Here is a 17,790-nt window from a genome sequence, read left to right on the forward strand (position 1 = left end):
TAACTATCGGTCCCTTTTTATGATATTTTGTGATATTCACATGATGTTGTACTGATGTTCTTTACCACACGACTGGCACTGGGTGGAATAAACAAACCATCATTTAGTTTAGTGTAGTGGTACTAGGACCAGCTCTGGTCCATGAGATGTTGCTAACCAGTCCCTAAAATGATTATCTGACATCAATTTAGTCAATTCTAAAGTGTTAGTTTTAATGTAAGGATTCCTCCAAGAAGGAAGAACCGTAGCTGTCTGGTCTCTGCTATAAAGCAAGTTGAGAAACACTGGTAAATGAGACTTGGATGCTTTTAGGGCACTGAGCTCTCTCTTTCTCTCGCTCTGCCACCCATAACCCCCTCTCCATATCTCTCTCTCTAACTCTCTTCCTACCCTCTCTTTCTGCCTCTTTCTCTCCCCATTTCTTCACCCCCAAACCCCTCTCTCTCCCTCCTTACTCTCCACCCTAGTGGATGTGCCAGAGTACAGCCTGACGGGCGAGTTCTGCCGGAAGCACTTCCTGACGGGCTTGTTGCTACGGGAGCTGGGCCTGGCGTTGCAGGATGAGCAGGACCTGCGCCACCTGGCCCTCGCCTGCCTCAAGAACCTGATGGCCAAGCATTCGCTGGATGCCCGCTACGCCATGAAGGTACGCCACGCACGCCAGCACCATGTAGCGGGCACCAGATGATAATATAACATGTGTCCCTAATGGGACCGTATTTTCTGTATAGTGCACTACTTTTGACCAGAGCCCGATAGTTTACAAGTACACTGTATATACAAGAGTATAATGACACCCCTTCAAATTAGTGGATTTAGCTATTTCAGCCGCACCCATGCAATCTCCATAGACAAACATTAGCAATAGAATGGCCTTCCCAACAAGTCAGTTCACCAAATTTCTGCCCTGCTAGAGCTGCCTCGGTCAACTGTTAAGTGCTGTTATTGTGAAGTGGAAAGGTCTAAGAGTAACAACGGCTCGGCCGCGAAGTGATAGGCCACACAAGCTCACAGAACGGGACCATGCTGAAGCGCGTAAAAATAATCTGTCCTCGGTTGCAACACTTACTAGCAACACTTACTACTGAGTTCCAAATTGCCTCTGGAAGCAACGTCTGCACAAGAACTATCCGTCGGGAGTTTCATAAAATGGGTTACCCTGGCCGAGCAGCCGCACTCAAGCCTAAGATCACCATGCACAATGCCAAGTGTTGGCTGGAATGGTGTAAAGCTCACCGCCATTGGACTCTGGAGCATTGGAAACGCGTTCTCTGAAGTGATGAATCACGCTTCACCGTCTGGCATTCCGACAGACTAATCTGGGTTTGTCGGATGCCAGGAGAACGCTACCTGCCTCAATATATAGTTGAACTGTAAATTTTGGTGGAGGAGGATTAATGGTCTGGGGCTGCTTTTCATGGTTTGGGCGAGCCCCCTTAGCTCCAGTGAAGGGAATCTTAATGTTACAGCATACAATGATATTCTAGTCGATTCTGTGCTTCAAACTGGCATGCACAGAGCCCTGACCTCAACCGAACACCTTTGGGATGAATTGAAACGCCGACTGCGAGCAAAGCCTAATCGCCCAACATCAGTGCCCAACCTCACTAATGCTCTTGTGGCTGAATGGAAGCAAGTCCCTGCAGCAATGTTCCAACATCTGGTAGAAATCCTTCCCAGAGGAGGCTGTTGGAGCAGCAAACTCCATATGAATGCCCATGATTTTGGAATGAGATGTTCGATGAGCAGACTTTTGGTCATGAAGTGTATGTCTGTAAGAAAGAGATGTGACAGTAAGCTGCGATATTAGCCTGGTTCCAGACATGCTTCTGTTTTAGTTTAGCTGACTCCTCTGATTTACGGTTGACAGTTGATCTGGTTAAATAAAGGTGAAATAAAAAAAATACTTTCAAAAATGTTGTGAGTTGGCTGAAGCACAAACAGATCTGGGACCAGACTGTTCCACACAGGAAACTGAAATATTTTGATTGGACAGTGTACAATGTACTATAGCTGACAGAAACATATACACAGTAAAATTAACTTTTTAGATATTGGGTTGACTTAAAGCATGTCTGTGTGTATGTGTGTGTGTGTGTTAGGAGTGAGGGGCACATTACAGTGATGGCTATGAGGATTTGAAACAGCAGGAAATCATTCAACTGGGCACATACGCTCTCTGACACACACACTCTACCCTGCGGTCCTGTGTGCAGGAAGCAGACTATGTAATGCGCCATTCTCACTGGGACCTCTGAGTACTCAAGGAGAGAAGGTGGCATGGAGTGGGGTGCTGGAAAGGATCCAGGATGCGTCCCAAATGGCACCCTATCCCCTATAGTTCCCATAGGGTTCTGGTCAAGAGTAGTGCACTATGTAGGGAATAGGGTGCCATTTTCCACTCAGACCCCAGACAGCCAGATCCCATCTGAGATTAGGAGCCTGCCAAACCCAACACTGTACAACTGTTGACAGATCTCTGTTTCTTGCTCTCTCAATCACGCAGAGTTTAAAACCCCTGATAGTTACTCTCTGTAGGTCTGTTGCTCACTGTCGGTCTTTCTCTCTCTCTTTCTTTCTCTTTCTTTCTCTCTCTCTCTTTGTCTCTCTGTCTGTCTCAAATTCTCTCCTCTCTTGCTCTCTGTCTCATTCACTCTCTCTCTCTCTCTCTATTTTCCTGCCTTTCTCCCTCCCTCTCAAACTCCTCTCTCTCTCCTCCCATTCTCTATTTCTCTCTACTCTCTCTGCCACCCCTCTCATTCCTCTCTCTGCCCCTCCCCCCTCTCTCTCCTCCCTCTCTCTTCATATTCTCCAGGATAAGCAGGCGAGGATAGCGTCCCTCTACCTGCCTCTGTACGGCCTCATCCTGGACAACATGCCTCGCTTCTTCCTCCGAGACCTCTTCCCCATCTACTTCACCTCCAGTGACCAAGTAAGAGCCTCCACTGCAGCCCTGATTGACTGCAGCCCGGCCCATGACCAAGCAAAGTGCCACACAGCCACTGTTGTTGTAGTGATGTCATAGTTTGGCGCGGCCGCAGTGCTACTTTAGGGTCATGTATGTCCAGTCACAGCACCGTTCACAGAGGCTAGGGAGGGAGTGGTGGAGGGGGGGAGGGGGTGAGAGAGAGGGAGAGAGAGGAAGGGCAGGGATAAACGTTTACACAGGCACAGCCGCTCCGCTAATGTTACTTTTAAACACAGGAAATGGTAATTAAGCTTTATTAAGGGAAACCTGCATTTATGGTTCCCATCTATATTAGACGTGCCTCGGGAGAACCTGGAAGGGAAGTGTTTTGTTTTTATATTCGTCAGGTAGTGGAATCGAGCTTTTACCCGGGCAGACTCTCAGACTCCAATATCTTGCTCACTGGTGTTGGTGTGAACTGTGTCCCTCTGGGCCAGTAGAGTCGGCCAGTAGAGTCAAAGTGAAATGTTCCCCTCAGGCCCAGTGGTGTTACAGTATAATATTTCCCTCTAGCCTAGTGGTGTCAGTGAAATATTTTCCTCTGTGCTAGTGGTGTCACAGTGAGATGTTTCCCTCTGGCCTAGTGGTGTCAAGGTGAAATGTTTCCCTCTAGCATAGTGGTATCACAGTGAAATGTATGCCTCTGGACCAGTTGTGTTAAAGGCTCTGCAAAGTCAATCAGGGGTCTGAAGTGGCCGTGCAACATCATTTACTGCAATGCAGCCTCCGCAAACGTCTGGGCTTTCAAACTTCAAATCAAATGTATTTATATAGCCCTTTGTACATCAGCTGATATCTCAAAGTGCTGTACAGAAACCCAGCCTAAAACCCCAAACAGCAAGCAATGCAGGTGTTGAAGCACGTTGGCTCAGAAAAACTCCCTAGAAAGGCCAAAACCTAGGAAGAAACCTAGAGAGGAACCAGGCTATTAGGGGTGGCCCGTCCTCTTCTGGCTGAGCCGGGTGGAGATTATAACAGAACATGGCCAAGATGTTCAAATGTTCATAAATGACCAGCATGGTCAAATAATAGGTCTGAGACAGGTAGCACGTCCGGTGAACTGGTCAGGATTCCATAGCCGCAGGCAGAACAGTTGAAACTGGAGCAGCAGCATGGCCAGGTGGACTGGGACAGCAAGGAGTCAACATGCCAGGTAGTCCTGAGGCATGGTCCTAGGGCTCAGGTCCTCCAAGAGAGAGAAAGAGAGAATTAGAGAGAGCATACTTAAATTCACACAGGACACCCGATAAGACAGGAGAAGTACTCCAGATATAACAAACTGACCCTAGCCCCCCCGACACATAAACTACTGCAGCATAAATACTGGAGGCTGAGACAGGAGGGGTCAGGAGACACTGTGGCCCCATCCGATGATACCCCCAGACAGGGCCAAACAGGAAGGATATAACCCCACCCACTTTGCTAAAGCACAGCCCCCACACCACTAGAGGGATATCTTCAACCACCAACTTACCATCCTGAGACAAGGCCGAGTATAGCCCACAAAGATCTCCACCACGGCACAACCCAATGGGGGGAGCCAACCCAGACAGGAAGATCACATCAGTGACTCAACCCACTCAAGTGATGCACCCCTCCTAGGGACGGCATGAAAGAGAAACTTCTTGCACTTAATGGAGCAGAGCAGAGCTATTGTGATGGAAGTTGTCAAGGAAGTGAGTTTGTGTTTATACTGGACGTGCCGCACCCACCTACCGTCAACCAGTCATGTCAATGCACACCCTCCATACGAAGCCTCTAACCACATTATTGGATCAAGCATAAATTGGCTTTCACCGTAAACTGACCTTCGCCTCCCGAGCCCGTTGTGGAGTTGCAGCGATGAGACAAGATCGAAGTGTATGTAAACTTCTGACTTCAACTGTGTGTATGTGTGTGTGTATATATATATATATATATATACACACATACATATATATATATATATATATATATATGCTACTGCTCGACAAAAAATGTCTTGGTCGACCAACATGCAGTCTATTGACCAAACAATCAACCAGTCACCTAATTGGGGTCAGCCCTAAAGGGATACCATATTGTTTTTAAACGTGTGCTTGCTTTTCTCATCTGACAAAACCAAAGCTGATTCTGAGGGGGTATGGCAGATTTCAAACTCTTCAGCGAAGGACTCGGGTAGGATACACATGACTATCCTCGATGAAAGGTGGATATCGAGGGGGGTAGGACAGTCTATAGTTCGCGGACAAACAAATTGACTTCTCCTCGTTCCAGGTAACACGGATGAGGGTGAAGCACGAACTTTTGCCCAAATGAGACAATGCTACGCTGAAATGAATCCCTCTGGCCTAGTGGTGTCACACTGAAATGTTTCCCTCTGGCCTAGTGGTGTTCCAGCAAACTCTTTCCCCCTCTCCAGGGTTCAAGAGATGACCTGAGTGTGGGAGGGGGTGTGGCAGGTCCTGTGGCTCACGTCATTCGCCATGGCAACTCGGTGGATGCCTCCTTTTCCAAAGAAGTGCTCAACTCCATCACAGGTAGTGTGTGTGTGTGTGTGCGTGCTTGCATACTTTTGCGTGTGTGTATGCGTGTTTGCAACTGTGTCTGCACCATAACCTCTAACCCTTCTCCTGCCCCCAGCCTTTTCCTCCCTGGCTGTTTCTACGGGTAACCATGCCGACTCGCGGGGTTCTCTGATTAGCATAGAGTCCAACCCCAGCGACAGGAACAGCGAGAAGATGGACGGATGTGAAAAGGTGTGAAAGATGACTCACTCAGCGGAATGTCATATCCGGAAATGTTGTGCAGGCTGTGTTGGCTTAAAGAAAGAACAAAAATATTATAACTATTGCATGAAGAAGAATGTGTGTCTTTCTCTCTCTGCCAACCCCCACCTCCCCCCTCACTCTACCTCCCACCTCTCTCTCCCCTCCCCTTCTCTCTAACTCCCCCCTTTTCTCTTCCATCCTTCCTTCCCTCACTCTCTCTGTCAGTTTGCCCGGCCTCAGTCTCTGATAGGCTTTGGATCTCGCATTGACAAGCTGGACCAGGCCGAGACGCGCAGTCTGCTCATGTGTTTCCTCCACATCATGAAGACCATATCTGAGCGTGAGACACATAGTGTTACCTCCATGCAGGTCCTATAATTCACTACAGTAAACTCCAAAAGTATTGGGACAATGACGCATGTTCTGTTGTTTTGGCTCTATATTCCAGCTCTTTGGATTTGAAATGATACAATGACCACGATGTTAAAGTGCAGAATGTCCACTTTAATTTGAGGGTATTTGCATTCGTATCAGGTGAACCATTTAGAAATTACAGCACTCTTTGTACATAGTCCCCCCATTTTAGGGGACCAAAAGTATTGGGACAAATTCACTTACATATGTATTAAAGTAGTCAAAAGTTAGGTACAGTATTTACATCAAGCTTGGACTCAACAAATTGGTGGATGTATTTGCTGTTTGTTTTGGTTGTGTTTCAGATGATTTTTTGACCAATAGAAATAAATGGTACATCATTTGTTGTCATTTTAAAGTCACTTTAATTTTAATTAAGAATACAATATGTTTCTAAACACTTCTACATCAATGTGTATGCTACCATGATTGCGGATAATCCTGAATGAATCGTGAATACTGATGGGTGAGGAAGTTACAGAAGCACAAATACCATCTGCACTTTAACGTCATAGTCGTTGTATCATTTCACATCCAAAGTGCTGGAATATAGAGCCAAAACAACAACAAATGTGTCACTGTCCCAATACTTTTGGACTGCAGTGTGTATGTGTTCTTTATGAAATTCTATGGTTAACCCCTTCACTGCCGGACCATAGCAACAGTACAGTGGCCTGGTATCAATCGGACCATATGCTAGGCCTGCACTACAGTAGACGGGTAGCTAGTACCCGTTAGCCAATTCCTTAGTGTTAACCTCTTCCATACCGGACCGTAGCCTACAGTAGGGTTGTTACGATACCAGTATACTCGACTTTCCATGGCAGAAAGGGAAACAGGAAGTCTAAACTATGCGTCATGTGAAATACTTTGTGCCAATGCTTGGGAAGGAAACAGCCGTGACTCTGGATGACGTCATAAGGTTGTTTGTTTCCAACATTTGGACTGTTTTCCTCAAGACATTTAAGTCCGCTTCCTGATTTGTTTGCTTGCCATGATACTTCAGTGTGTCGCGACACTGGTATGCACTGTTAGTCACATCCTTGCAAGTTGCACAGTGAGGTGGTGCAGGTACGGGTTTATGTGATAAGGACGCTGCCTTTTTAAAATGTATTTTAATCCCCCCCCCCCCCAGACGTGATGGTTTCCTATTGGCACCGAGCCATACACCAGGAGATCTCCGACTTCTTCAACCTCCTGGAGTGAGTATCCTCACTGTTAACCGTTTCTCTGTGCCTGTGTGTATGGACAGATACCACATGCAGATGGATACATGACGTGTATTACATTCATTGCATTGATTTTCAAAGACAGAGCTAAGCATATCAGACTTTAAATAAGTAGTTGTTGTACATGGTGTAACAGAAGTGGTACATCCCGTTGACCTTGGTTGTGACGGAGCCTGTGGAGGAAGAGAAGAAATGATTACATGTTTTTTTGACCATACCGCACAAACACACAGATGTACAGTGGGGCAAAAAAGTATTTAGTCAGCCACCAATTGTGCAAGTTCTCCCACTTAAAAAGATGAGAGAGGCCTGTAATTTTCATCATAGGTACACTTCAACTATGACAGACAAAATGAGAGAAAAAAATCCAGAAAATCACATTGTAGGATTTCTCATGAATTTATTTGCAAATTATGGTGGAAAATAAGTATTTGGTCACCTACAAACAAGCAAGATTTCTGGCTCTCACAGACTTCTTTAAGAGGCTCCTCTGTCCTCCACTCGTTACCTGTATTAATGGCACCTGTTTGAACTTGTTATCAGTATAAAAGACACCTGTCCACAACCTCAAACAGTCACACTCCAAACTCCACTATGGCCAAGACCAAAGAGCTGTCAAAGGACACCAGAAACAAAATTGTAGACCTGCAACAGGCTGGGAAGACTGAATCTGCAATAGGTATGCAATATTGGTAAGCAGCTTGGTTTGAAGAAATCAACTGTGGGAGCAATTATTAGGAAATGGAAGACATACAAGACCACTGATAATCTCCCTCGATCTGGGGCTCCATATGCAAGATCTCACACGGTGAGCAAAAATCCCAGAACCACACGGGGGGACCTAGTGAATGACCTGCAGAGAGCTGGGACCAAAGTAACAAAGCCTACCATCAGTAACACACTACGCCGCCAGGGACTCAAATCCTGCAGTTCCAGACGTGTCCCCTTGCTTAAGCCAGTACATGTCAGGCAAGTCAGTTAAGAACAAATTCTTATTTTCAATGACTGCGTAGGAACAGTGGGTGAACTGCCAGGAAGATTCTAACTTCCTGAATAAGGAAATATCTCTTGATGAAATTTGAGAAACAATTCAATCTCTAAAGAGTGGCTAAAGAGTGGCAAGACCCCGGGCCCAGATGGATACCCTAGTGAATTCTATAAAACATTCAGCAACATGCTCTCAGCAACATGCTCTCTCCCTACCTGCACAAAATGTTGGTTCAGGCCAATGAGGATGGAGCTCTCCCTTCTACTTTGGATGAAGCGTTCATTACAGTTATACATAAGAAGGGTAAAGATCCAGAAGAGGTAGGGTCATACAGACCAATATCTCTCCTTAATACAGCCCAATTTTTTTTTGCAAAAACTCTAGCTAACAGGCTTAGCACTTTAATTGGCAAATTGGTCCATTCGGATCAGACTGGCTTTATCCCTAGCAGAAACTCATTCTTCAATCTCAGGCGCCTCTTCAATATTATGTATTCTCAGAGGTTACCCAACGTGGACCTTGCCTCTGAGAATGATGTATTCTCAGAGGTTACCCAACGTGGACCTTGCCGTCATATCTCTTGACGCCAAGTTGAGTGGCCCTATCTATTCAAGGTCCTACAGAAATTTAATATTGGAGATGGGTTTATAAATTGTATCCAGCTTTTATATAGGAAACCCTGTGCCAGAATACTCACTAACCAATCATTGTCGGCCCGATTTAACCTTTACAGGGGGACAAGGCAGGGTTGTGCGCTGTCGCCTATGCTCTTCACCCTAATTATCGAACCGCTCGCTCAGACGATTAGATCTCATGCAGCAATACACGGCTATAATACTAAAGATACTCTAAATAAGATTTCCCTATACGCAGATGACATCCTCCTCTATGTAACAGAACCCCAGGCTAGTATCCCAGCTATTCTTGATGTGATCAATTTGTTTGGTACCTTCTCGTGATACAGAATAAATTGGAACAAGAGTGAATTAATGCCCATTCGGTCGCAAAACACCTCCTGGCTAGAACATCTCCCATTTAAGTTATCTTCAGAAAAATTTACCTACCTGGGAATTGTAGTTACCAAACAATACTCCCTACTATTTAAAGAGAATTTCCCCTCTCTGATACAAAAACTCAAGGCAAACATACTATTTTGGAGAACTCTCCCAATTTCTCTGCTAGGAAGAATTAATGCCATTAAAATGGTCTTCCTCCCACAACTGCTCTACCTATATCAGAACATCCCAGTATTCATACCTAAATCCTTTCATAAACAACTGGACTCAATTATCAATCCTTTCATCTGGGATTATAAAACACACAGGATAGGTTAAAAAAACACCTCTGTAAATCCAAGATGGAAGGAGGATTGTCTCTCCCAAATTGTATATTTTATTACTGGGCCGCTAACCTCCGCGTTGTTACGTTTGACGCACTTCCGTCATCCAGCTGGCTTAGTATGGAGCGTGAGGAGTGTCACCCCCTCTCTATTGGCGCTGTGATTTTGTTGCCTGTCAATCTGGAGATGTCACTTTATTGTAACAATCCTATTATACATAGCACAGTCCGAATCTGGAAGCAAATTAAAGTCCACTTTGAGTTTAGACCAATGTCATTCATGCTCCCTGTCGCCAGGAATCCCTCCTTTGCCCCGTCTAACCTTGATAATACTTTTGAGTGATGGGGAGAGTTGGGAAAAGAACCATAGGGGATTTATACATAGAAGGGACCTTTGCTTCCTTTGAGTTGCTGAGGGAAACTTATAATCTTCCCAGAAGTAATTTTTTCAGATACCTACAAATTAGAGACTACGTTAGAAAACACCTCCCAACATTTGGGAATGCTAAACCTTCCATGTTTGACGGATGCATAAAAATATGCCCCACCTCAGATAAACTGATATCGCGTCTATATGATGCTTTTCAATCTGTTAGCACACCTTCTACAGATGCCATCAAGGCAAAATGGGAGGAAGAACTAGGGACTGACATCTCGGTGGCAGACTGGGAAGAGAGCTTGGAGTATATCCACACATGCTCCATTAATTCCAGACATCATTGCATGGTTATTGGTGTGGAATTTTTGGGATCCTCTCTGAAGTTTGAGACTTCAATAGATCTGATAATCCTGGGAGTATCTGAGTCCCTAAATGGATTAACCAACCCCCAAAAACAACTAATCTCTTACGGTCTCATTTCGGCAAAAAAACTAATCTTGTTGTTCTGGAAAAGGAGGGAAGCGCCCTCTACCAAATTATGGCTCAGTGAATTGGCAAACACTGTACACTTAGAAAGAATTAGATATATTCTGAACAATAAATTATCAACATTTGATCAAATCTCGCAGCCTTTCTTCTTGGGGGGAATAAGTGGGGTGGAACATCTAACCCTCTTTCTTTCTACATGTCCTTGTTTTGTATGTCGTGTTTTGTATTATTTGTTTTGCACCCAGAACTCTGGGTCTTGTTGTTCGTGTCTGCACTTTTATGTTTAGATAAGAATTGTATACCTGTCTTGTATACCTATACACCATTCTTGTGTGTGTTTAATAAAAAATATTTGAAACAAAAGAACATCCAATAGTCAAAGGTATATGAAATACAAATGGTATAGAGAGAAATAGTCGACGCGTCATAATTCCTATAATAACTACAACCTAAAACTTCTTAACTGGGAATATTGAACCACCAGTTTTCATATGTTCTGAGCAAGGAACTTAAACGTTATCTTTTTTACATGGCACATATTGCACTTTTACTTTCTTCTCCAACACTGTGTTTTTGCATTATGTAAACCAAATTGAACATGTTTCATTATTTATTTGAGACTAAATAGATTTTATTTATGTATTATATTAAGTTAAAATAAGTGTTCATTGTTCATTCAGTATTGTTGTAATTGTCATTTACAAATATATATTTATATAAAAATCGGCCGATTAATCGCTATCGGCTTTTTTGGTCCTCCAATAATCGGTATCGATTATTGGCATTCTCTCTACCAGCTTCATGAGGTAGTCACCTGGAATGCATTTCAATGAACAGGTGTTCCTTGTTAAAAGTTCATTTGTGGAATTTCTTTCCTTCTTAATGCACTTTAGCCAATCAGTTGTGTTGGTAAAATATTTGGTAAAATACCAAGTCCATATTATGGCAAGAACATCTTAAATAAGCAAAGAGAAACGAAAGTCCATCATTACCAGCCTCAGAAATTGCAGCCACATCTCAACATCAACTGTTCAAAGGAGACTGCGTGTATCATACCTTCATGATTGAATTGCTGCAAAGAAACCACTACTAAAGGACATCAATAAGAAGAGACTTGCTTGGCCCAAGAAACACGCGCGAAGGACATTAGACCGGTGGAAATCTGTCATTTTGGTTTGATGTGTCCAAATTTTAGCTCTTTGGTTCCAGCCTCAGTGTCATTATGAGACTCAGAGTAGGTGAACGGACGATCTCCACATTTGTGGTTCCCACCGTGAAGCATGGAGGAGGAGGTGTGATGGTGTGGGGGTGCTTTGCTGGTGACACTGTCAGTGATTTATTTAGAATTCAAGGCACACTTACCCAGCATGGCTACCACAGCATTCTGCAGCGATACACATCCCATCTGGTTTGCGCTTAGTGGGACTGTCATTTGTTTTTCAACAGGAAAATGACCCAACACACCTCCAGGCTGTGTAAGGGCTATTTGACCAAGAAGGAGAGTGATGGAGTGCTCCATTAGATGACCTGGCCTCCACAATCACCCGACCTCAATACAATGAGATGGTTTGGGATGAGTTGGACCGCAGAGTGAAGGAAAAGCAGCAAACAAGTGTTAAGCATATGTGGGAACTCCTTGAAGACTGTTGTAAAACCATTTCAGGTGAAGCTGGTTGAGAGAATGCCAAGAGTGTGCGAAGTTGTCATCAAGGCGGCTACTTTTAAGGATCTCAAATATAAAATATTTTTTGATTTGTTTAACACTTTTTTTGGTTACTACATGATTCCGTATGTGTTATTTCATAGTTTGTCTTTACTATTATTCTAAAATATAGAAAATAGTAAAAATAAAGAAAAACCTGGGAATGAGTAGTTGTATCCCAACTTTTGACTGTATTTATTATTTTTATTTTACCCCCTTTTTCTCCCCAATTTCGATCTTGTCTCATTGCTGCAACTCCCCAATGGGCTCGGGAGGCGATGGTCGAGTCATGCGTTCTCCGAAACGACATGACCCGCCAACCTGCCCACTTAACCTGGAAGCCAGCCACACCAATGTGTCGGAGGAAACGCCGTTCAACTAACGACCGAGGTCAGCCTGCAGGCGCCGGCCCAACACAAGGAGTTGCTATAGTGCAATGAGCTAAGTAAAGCCCCCCTGGCCAAACCCTCCCCTAGCCCGGAAGATGCTGGGCCAATTATGCGCCGCCCTATGAAACTCCCTGATCACGGCCGGTTGTAATACAGTCCGGGATCGAACCAGGGTCTGTAGAAATGCCTCTAGCACTGCGATGCAGTACCACTCGGGAGGCCCCCAAAATTGTATTTTTTTGTTGTTAAACTTTTGTAGTCTTAGGCCTATATTCAATCCGGAACGCGGAAGATCTGTGTTATAGCACAATTTACATTTGAGCGCATTTCCTATTGAGACGACATATGCAGTGTTTACCGTAAAAGCGTGGTTTCTGTGAATAACATTGCCTTTAAAAGTCAGTCACGCAGTCCGGATTGAATCTACCTAACTTGAACTCTGGTAGTTCAACTATAAGTATGACATTGTCCTCTCATTACAGGGAGGGAGGTAGGAAGGTATGCATAGCAGAAAGAGACAGAAGAGAAAGGGAATGATGGGAGACTTGGCAGAGGGGAACGGATGAGACCGATAAAAGAAAGACAGAAAAAGAAAGAAAGAGTGTGGCTGTAAAACTGCTGAGATTTATAGAGGGATAGGCCCCAACTGTTCTCCCCTAGCCTCCACTCAGATCTACAGTAAATTCACTGTGTTTCCTGTCTCTGCTGGAGCTTCTGTTATTATAACACACAGCTCCAAGACACACAGTACTGTAGTACCTGTCCTCAGCTCACAGTGGACACACATATACACACATACACATGCACGCGCACACACACACACACACACACACACACATACAGTGCCTTGCGAAAGTATTAGGCCCCCTTGAACTTTGCGACCTTTTGCCACATTTCAGGCTCAAACATAAAGATATAAAACTGTATTTTTTTGTGAAGAATCAACAACAAGTGGGACACAATAATGAAGTGGAACGACATTTATTGGATATTTCAAACTTTTTTAACAAATCAAAAACTGCAAAATTATTCAGCCCCCTTAAGTTAATACTTTGTAGCGCCACCTTTTGCTGCGATTACAGCTGTAAGTCGCTTGGGGTATGTCTCTATCAGTTTTGCACATCGAGAGACTGACATTTTTTCCCATTCCTCCTTGCAAAACAGCTCGAGCTCAGTGAGGTTGGATGGAGAGCATTTGTGAACAGCAGTTTTCAGTTCTTTCCACAGATTCTCGATTGGATTCAGGTCTGGACTTTGACTTGGCCATTCTAACACCTGGATATGTTTATTTTTGAACCATTCCATTGTAGATTTTGCTTTATGTTTTGGATCATTGTCTTGTTGGAAGACAAATCTCCGTCTCAGTCTCAGGTCTTTTGCAGACTCCATCAGGTTTTCTTCCAGAATGGTCCTGTATTTGGCTCCATCCATCTTCCCATCAATTTTAACCATCTTCCCTGTCCCTGCTGAAGAAAAGCAGGCCCAAACCATGATGCTGCCACCACCAACACCACCACTGTGTTGCTTTTACGCCAAACATAACGTTTTGCATTGTTGCCAAAAAGTTCCATTTTGGTTTCATCTGACCAGAGCACCTTCTTCCACATGTTTGGTGTGTCTCCCAGGTGGCTTGTGGCAAACTTTAAACAACACTTTTTATGGATATCTTTAAGAAATGGCTTTCTTCTTGCCACTCTTCCATAAAGGCCAGATTTGTGCAATATACGACTGATTGTTGTCCTATGGACAGAGTCTCCCACCTCAGCTGTAGATCTCTGCAGTTCATCCAGAGTGATCATGGGCCTCTTGGCTGCATCTCTGATCAGTCTTCTCCTTGTATGAGCTGAAAGTATAGAGGGACGGCCAGGTCTTGGTAGATTTGCAGTGGTCTGATACTCCTTCCATTTCAATATTATCGCTTGCACAGTGCTCCTTGGGATGTTTAAAGCTTGGGAAATCTTTTTGTATCCAAATCCGGCTTTAAACTTCTTCACAACAGTATCTCGGACCTGCCTGGTGTGTTCCTTGTTCTTCATGATGCTCTCTGCGCTTTTAACGGACCTCTGAGACTATCACAGTGCAGGTGCATTTATACGGAGACTTGATTACACACAGGTGGATTGTATTTATCATCATTAGTCATTTAGGTCAACATTGGATCATTCAGAGATACTCACTGAACTTCTGGAGAATGTTTGCTGCACTGAAAGTAAAGGGGCTGAATAATTTTGCATGACCAATTTTTCAGTTTTTGATTTGTTAAAAAAGTTTGAAATATCCAATAAATGTCGTTCCACTTCATGATTGTGTCCCACTTGTTGTTGATTCTTCACAAAAAAATACAGTTTTATATCTTTATGTTTGAAGCCTGAAATGTGGCAAAAGGTCGCAAAGTTCAAGGGGGCCGAATACTTTCGCAAGGCACTGTACATACATACATACATACATACACACATCGTGATTGCACAAACACATACATGCATCGTGACGGCACGCACAACACATACCCACACACGTACAAACTTATACTCACCACACACCCTAATACACACTCTCTCTCATCTTCCTCTATGCAGGCTGTGTCTCCAGCACTTCAGATTCCTGGGGAAGCGTCACATAGCCAGGTAAGTGTTAGCCTTCCCCAGGAGCTTTAACCTGATACTATGTACAGTACCTGCTTCTGTTCCTCCTCTCCCACTCAGAGGTTGTGCGTCCGTGTGTGTTCATTGTTTTTTTACCAATGATAGACATGCAACAGAACCTTCTGTCAGATTGTGTGAAATGTAATGTTTGCTCAACAGCCAGATACACACACACACACGTTCAACTACCCTCCCCCCTACCGACACACAGTCACACGCGCACGCAACCTTCGGTCACACACAAACGTAATATGTGCACTGTATGAGTATGCACACACACCCAGGCTGCTCCCAGGGTGCAGGGTGGGGCTCTCTGTCTGTCTCCCCAGCTGACGCTCTCTGACTGTCTCCCCAGCCCTGTGTGTGTGTGTGTGTGTGTGTGTGTGTGTGTGTGTGTGTGTGTGTGTGTGTGTGTGTGTGTGTGTGTGTGTGTGTGTGTGTGTGTGTGTGTGTGTACGTGGAGCCAATAGCTTTCCCAGACAGACTTTTTCTCTTCGCCTGGATTTGAATTCCTCTCCGCTAATTTAATTAGTCCTTATTTCCTCCTCAGTGTGAAGAACAAGCAGTGACGTTTATTTTTTCTTCTTGTTCTCTTTTTGTCGGAGCCAACTAAAGGCTGGGAATGTGGTGTGTTTATCTATGTCAGGCATTAGTAGAATAAAGACGAAGGGGCTGGAAGATGTTGTGTTCCCCAAATGGCAGCCTAGTGCACTACTTTTGACCAGAGCCCGTAAGGGAACTATAAAGGGATAGGGTGCCATTTGGGTCACAGACGTTGTCTGGGGCTGGTAAGTAACATGCAACCTTAATCAGAGAGGCTGCTGGGGGATTTAAATACGCTCTCTCTCTCTCCTTCTACGAGGTGCCAAGCCTTTGATGCCTGTCTGAACTGAGTGTGAGCTCTTTTTTGAAGTACGCCGATGACTTGCGCGTTGTGCATCCACATCGCTGGTTGAAGGTTTCGCCGAGACATTCCTATAATGTATTCTGTTTCAATTGCGCCTCATTGATTTTTATTTCCGTTTTTTAACCTCATCCAGCAGATCTCTCTGTTGAGTGGATACAGCCTAGCAGGAGCATACATACAGTGATTCATTAACACACAGCACACCTGTAACACTGACTGTGTCCCAAATACCACCATATTCACTTTATAGTGCACTGCTGGAGTGGTGCTATGACAACAAGCTAACCCTCCATGTATAAAAAATAAATTTAAAAAACTATGGGACTCCCGGTCACGGATCGAACCCCAGGCTGTAGTGACGCCTCAACACTGCGATGCAGTGCCTTAGACCACTGCGCCACTCGGGAGGCCAATACATACCATTTTTTTTTCAAATGATATACTGTCTATACACACCATGTATTTATATTCGAGATTCTGACACAGGCTCACTCGAATATCTATACCTCTGGATTATCAATTGGACCAGTTCTGTCATTTCTTGATATCTTGATTAGATTTTTTTATTGATTGTTTATTTGTATTGTATTTGCGAGACATTCTACTGCACTGTTGGAGCTAGAAACATAAGCATTTCACTGCAACTGCTGTAATACCTGCAAATCTGTCTACGCGGCCAATTCACTTTGACTTAATTTGACAAAGGGAATAGGGTGCCATTTGGAAAGGCATCCACTGAACGGCTGTTTTCTATTACAATCTGTAGTATTAAACATGAAACACACTCGTAAACAATGATGTTACATGTTAACAGACTGATCACACTGGAATGTGTGCCTGTGTGTCTTGCCTCCCCCTGTGTGTTGTCTACTCCATGTATTGATGTGTGTAATTGATGTGTTAATGGAGGTCTATGTGACTACACATTTGTTGATGGCTACATGTGTGATGAATTCAGACTGATTTCGTACTGTTTAACCCTGAAACTTTTGCTGTGATGTGTGTGTGTAGCTACTGCATGGCTTTTGCTGCTGTCATATGTAAGCTAATGATCATGTAGCATGACGGCCATCTTCCTCTCCATCCATCATCCTGCCGTCCGTCCATCCACCCATCCGCTGCTCTACATTCTCTGTGATTACTGGCCGTAGTAGAATCAGTGACCTGACCACTAAGAAATCTGCTCATTGATATAGCATTAGCTGGTATGGTTAGGCCAAGCATTTAGCTCAATTCACATGTTAATCTCTGTCACCACATACAGTAGCTACTGTATTAGCAACAAGCAAACTAGGTCGCATTTACTAAAGCTCTCTAACCCTTACTTCCAACTAATGCTCTCTATAGCCCATAAAATACTTCCACACTAACGGCAACGTCAACCTAACATTGGAAAAATATTATTTTTCTTTATCTAACACTACTAACCCCGCTACTTCGCTATGGCTGTGTCCCATGCTGAAATGACCCCCTCCTCTTTCTGCTTGGCTTGATGCCTTTAGCCCACCTGAGCCCATATTTATCAAAAGCGTTTCAGAGTAGGAGGGCTGATCTAGGATCAGGACCACCCTGTCCATGATATTCTGATTCATTAT

General features: G+C 44.1%; 1 protein-coding gene across 5 annotated transcripts in view; it reads left to right on the plus strand.

Annotated features, from left to right (window-relative positions):
* The window catches only part of dock10 (dedicator of cytokinesis 10), a 191,852-nt gene that overhangs the window by 132,858 nt on the left and 41,204 nt on the right, over positions 1-17,790 (plus strand). For all 5 annotated transcript variants that reach the window (XM_020507578.2, XM_020507579.2, XM_020507577.2 and 2 more), the window contains 7 exons: positions 468-646; positions 2,816-2,932; positions 5,370-5,487; positions 5,591-5,706; positions 5,944-6,058; positions 7,268-7,334; positions 15,223-15,270. In XM_020507578.2, coding sequence (XP_020363167.1) covers positions 468-646; positions 2,816-2,932; positions 5,370-5,487; positions 5,591-5,706; positions 5,944-6,058; positions 7,268-7,334; positions 15,223-15,270 — 760 coding nt within the window. The remainder of the gene's footprint in view (positions 1-467; positions 647-2,815; positions 2,933-5,369; positions 5,488-5,590; positions 5,707-5,943; positions 6,059-7,267; positions 7,335-15,222; positions 15,271-17,790) is intronic.

This window comes from Oncorhynchus kisutch, linkage group LG18 (assembly GCF_002021735.2).
Source record: "Oncorhynchus kisutch isolate 150728-3 linkage group LG18, Okis_V2, whole genome shotgun sequence".
Lineage (NCBI taxonomy): Eukaryota > Metazoa > Chordata > Actinopteri > Salmoniformes > Salmonidae > Oncorhynchus > Oncorhynchus kisutch.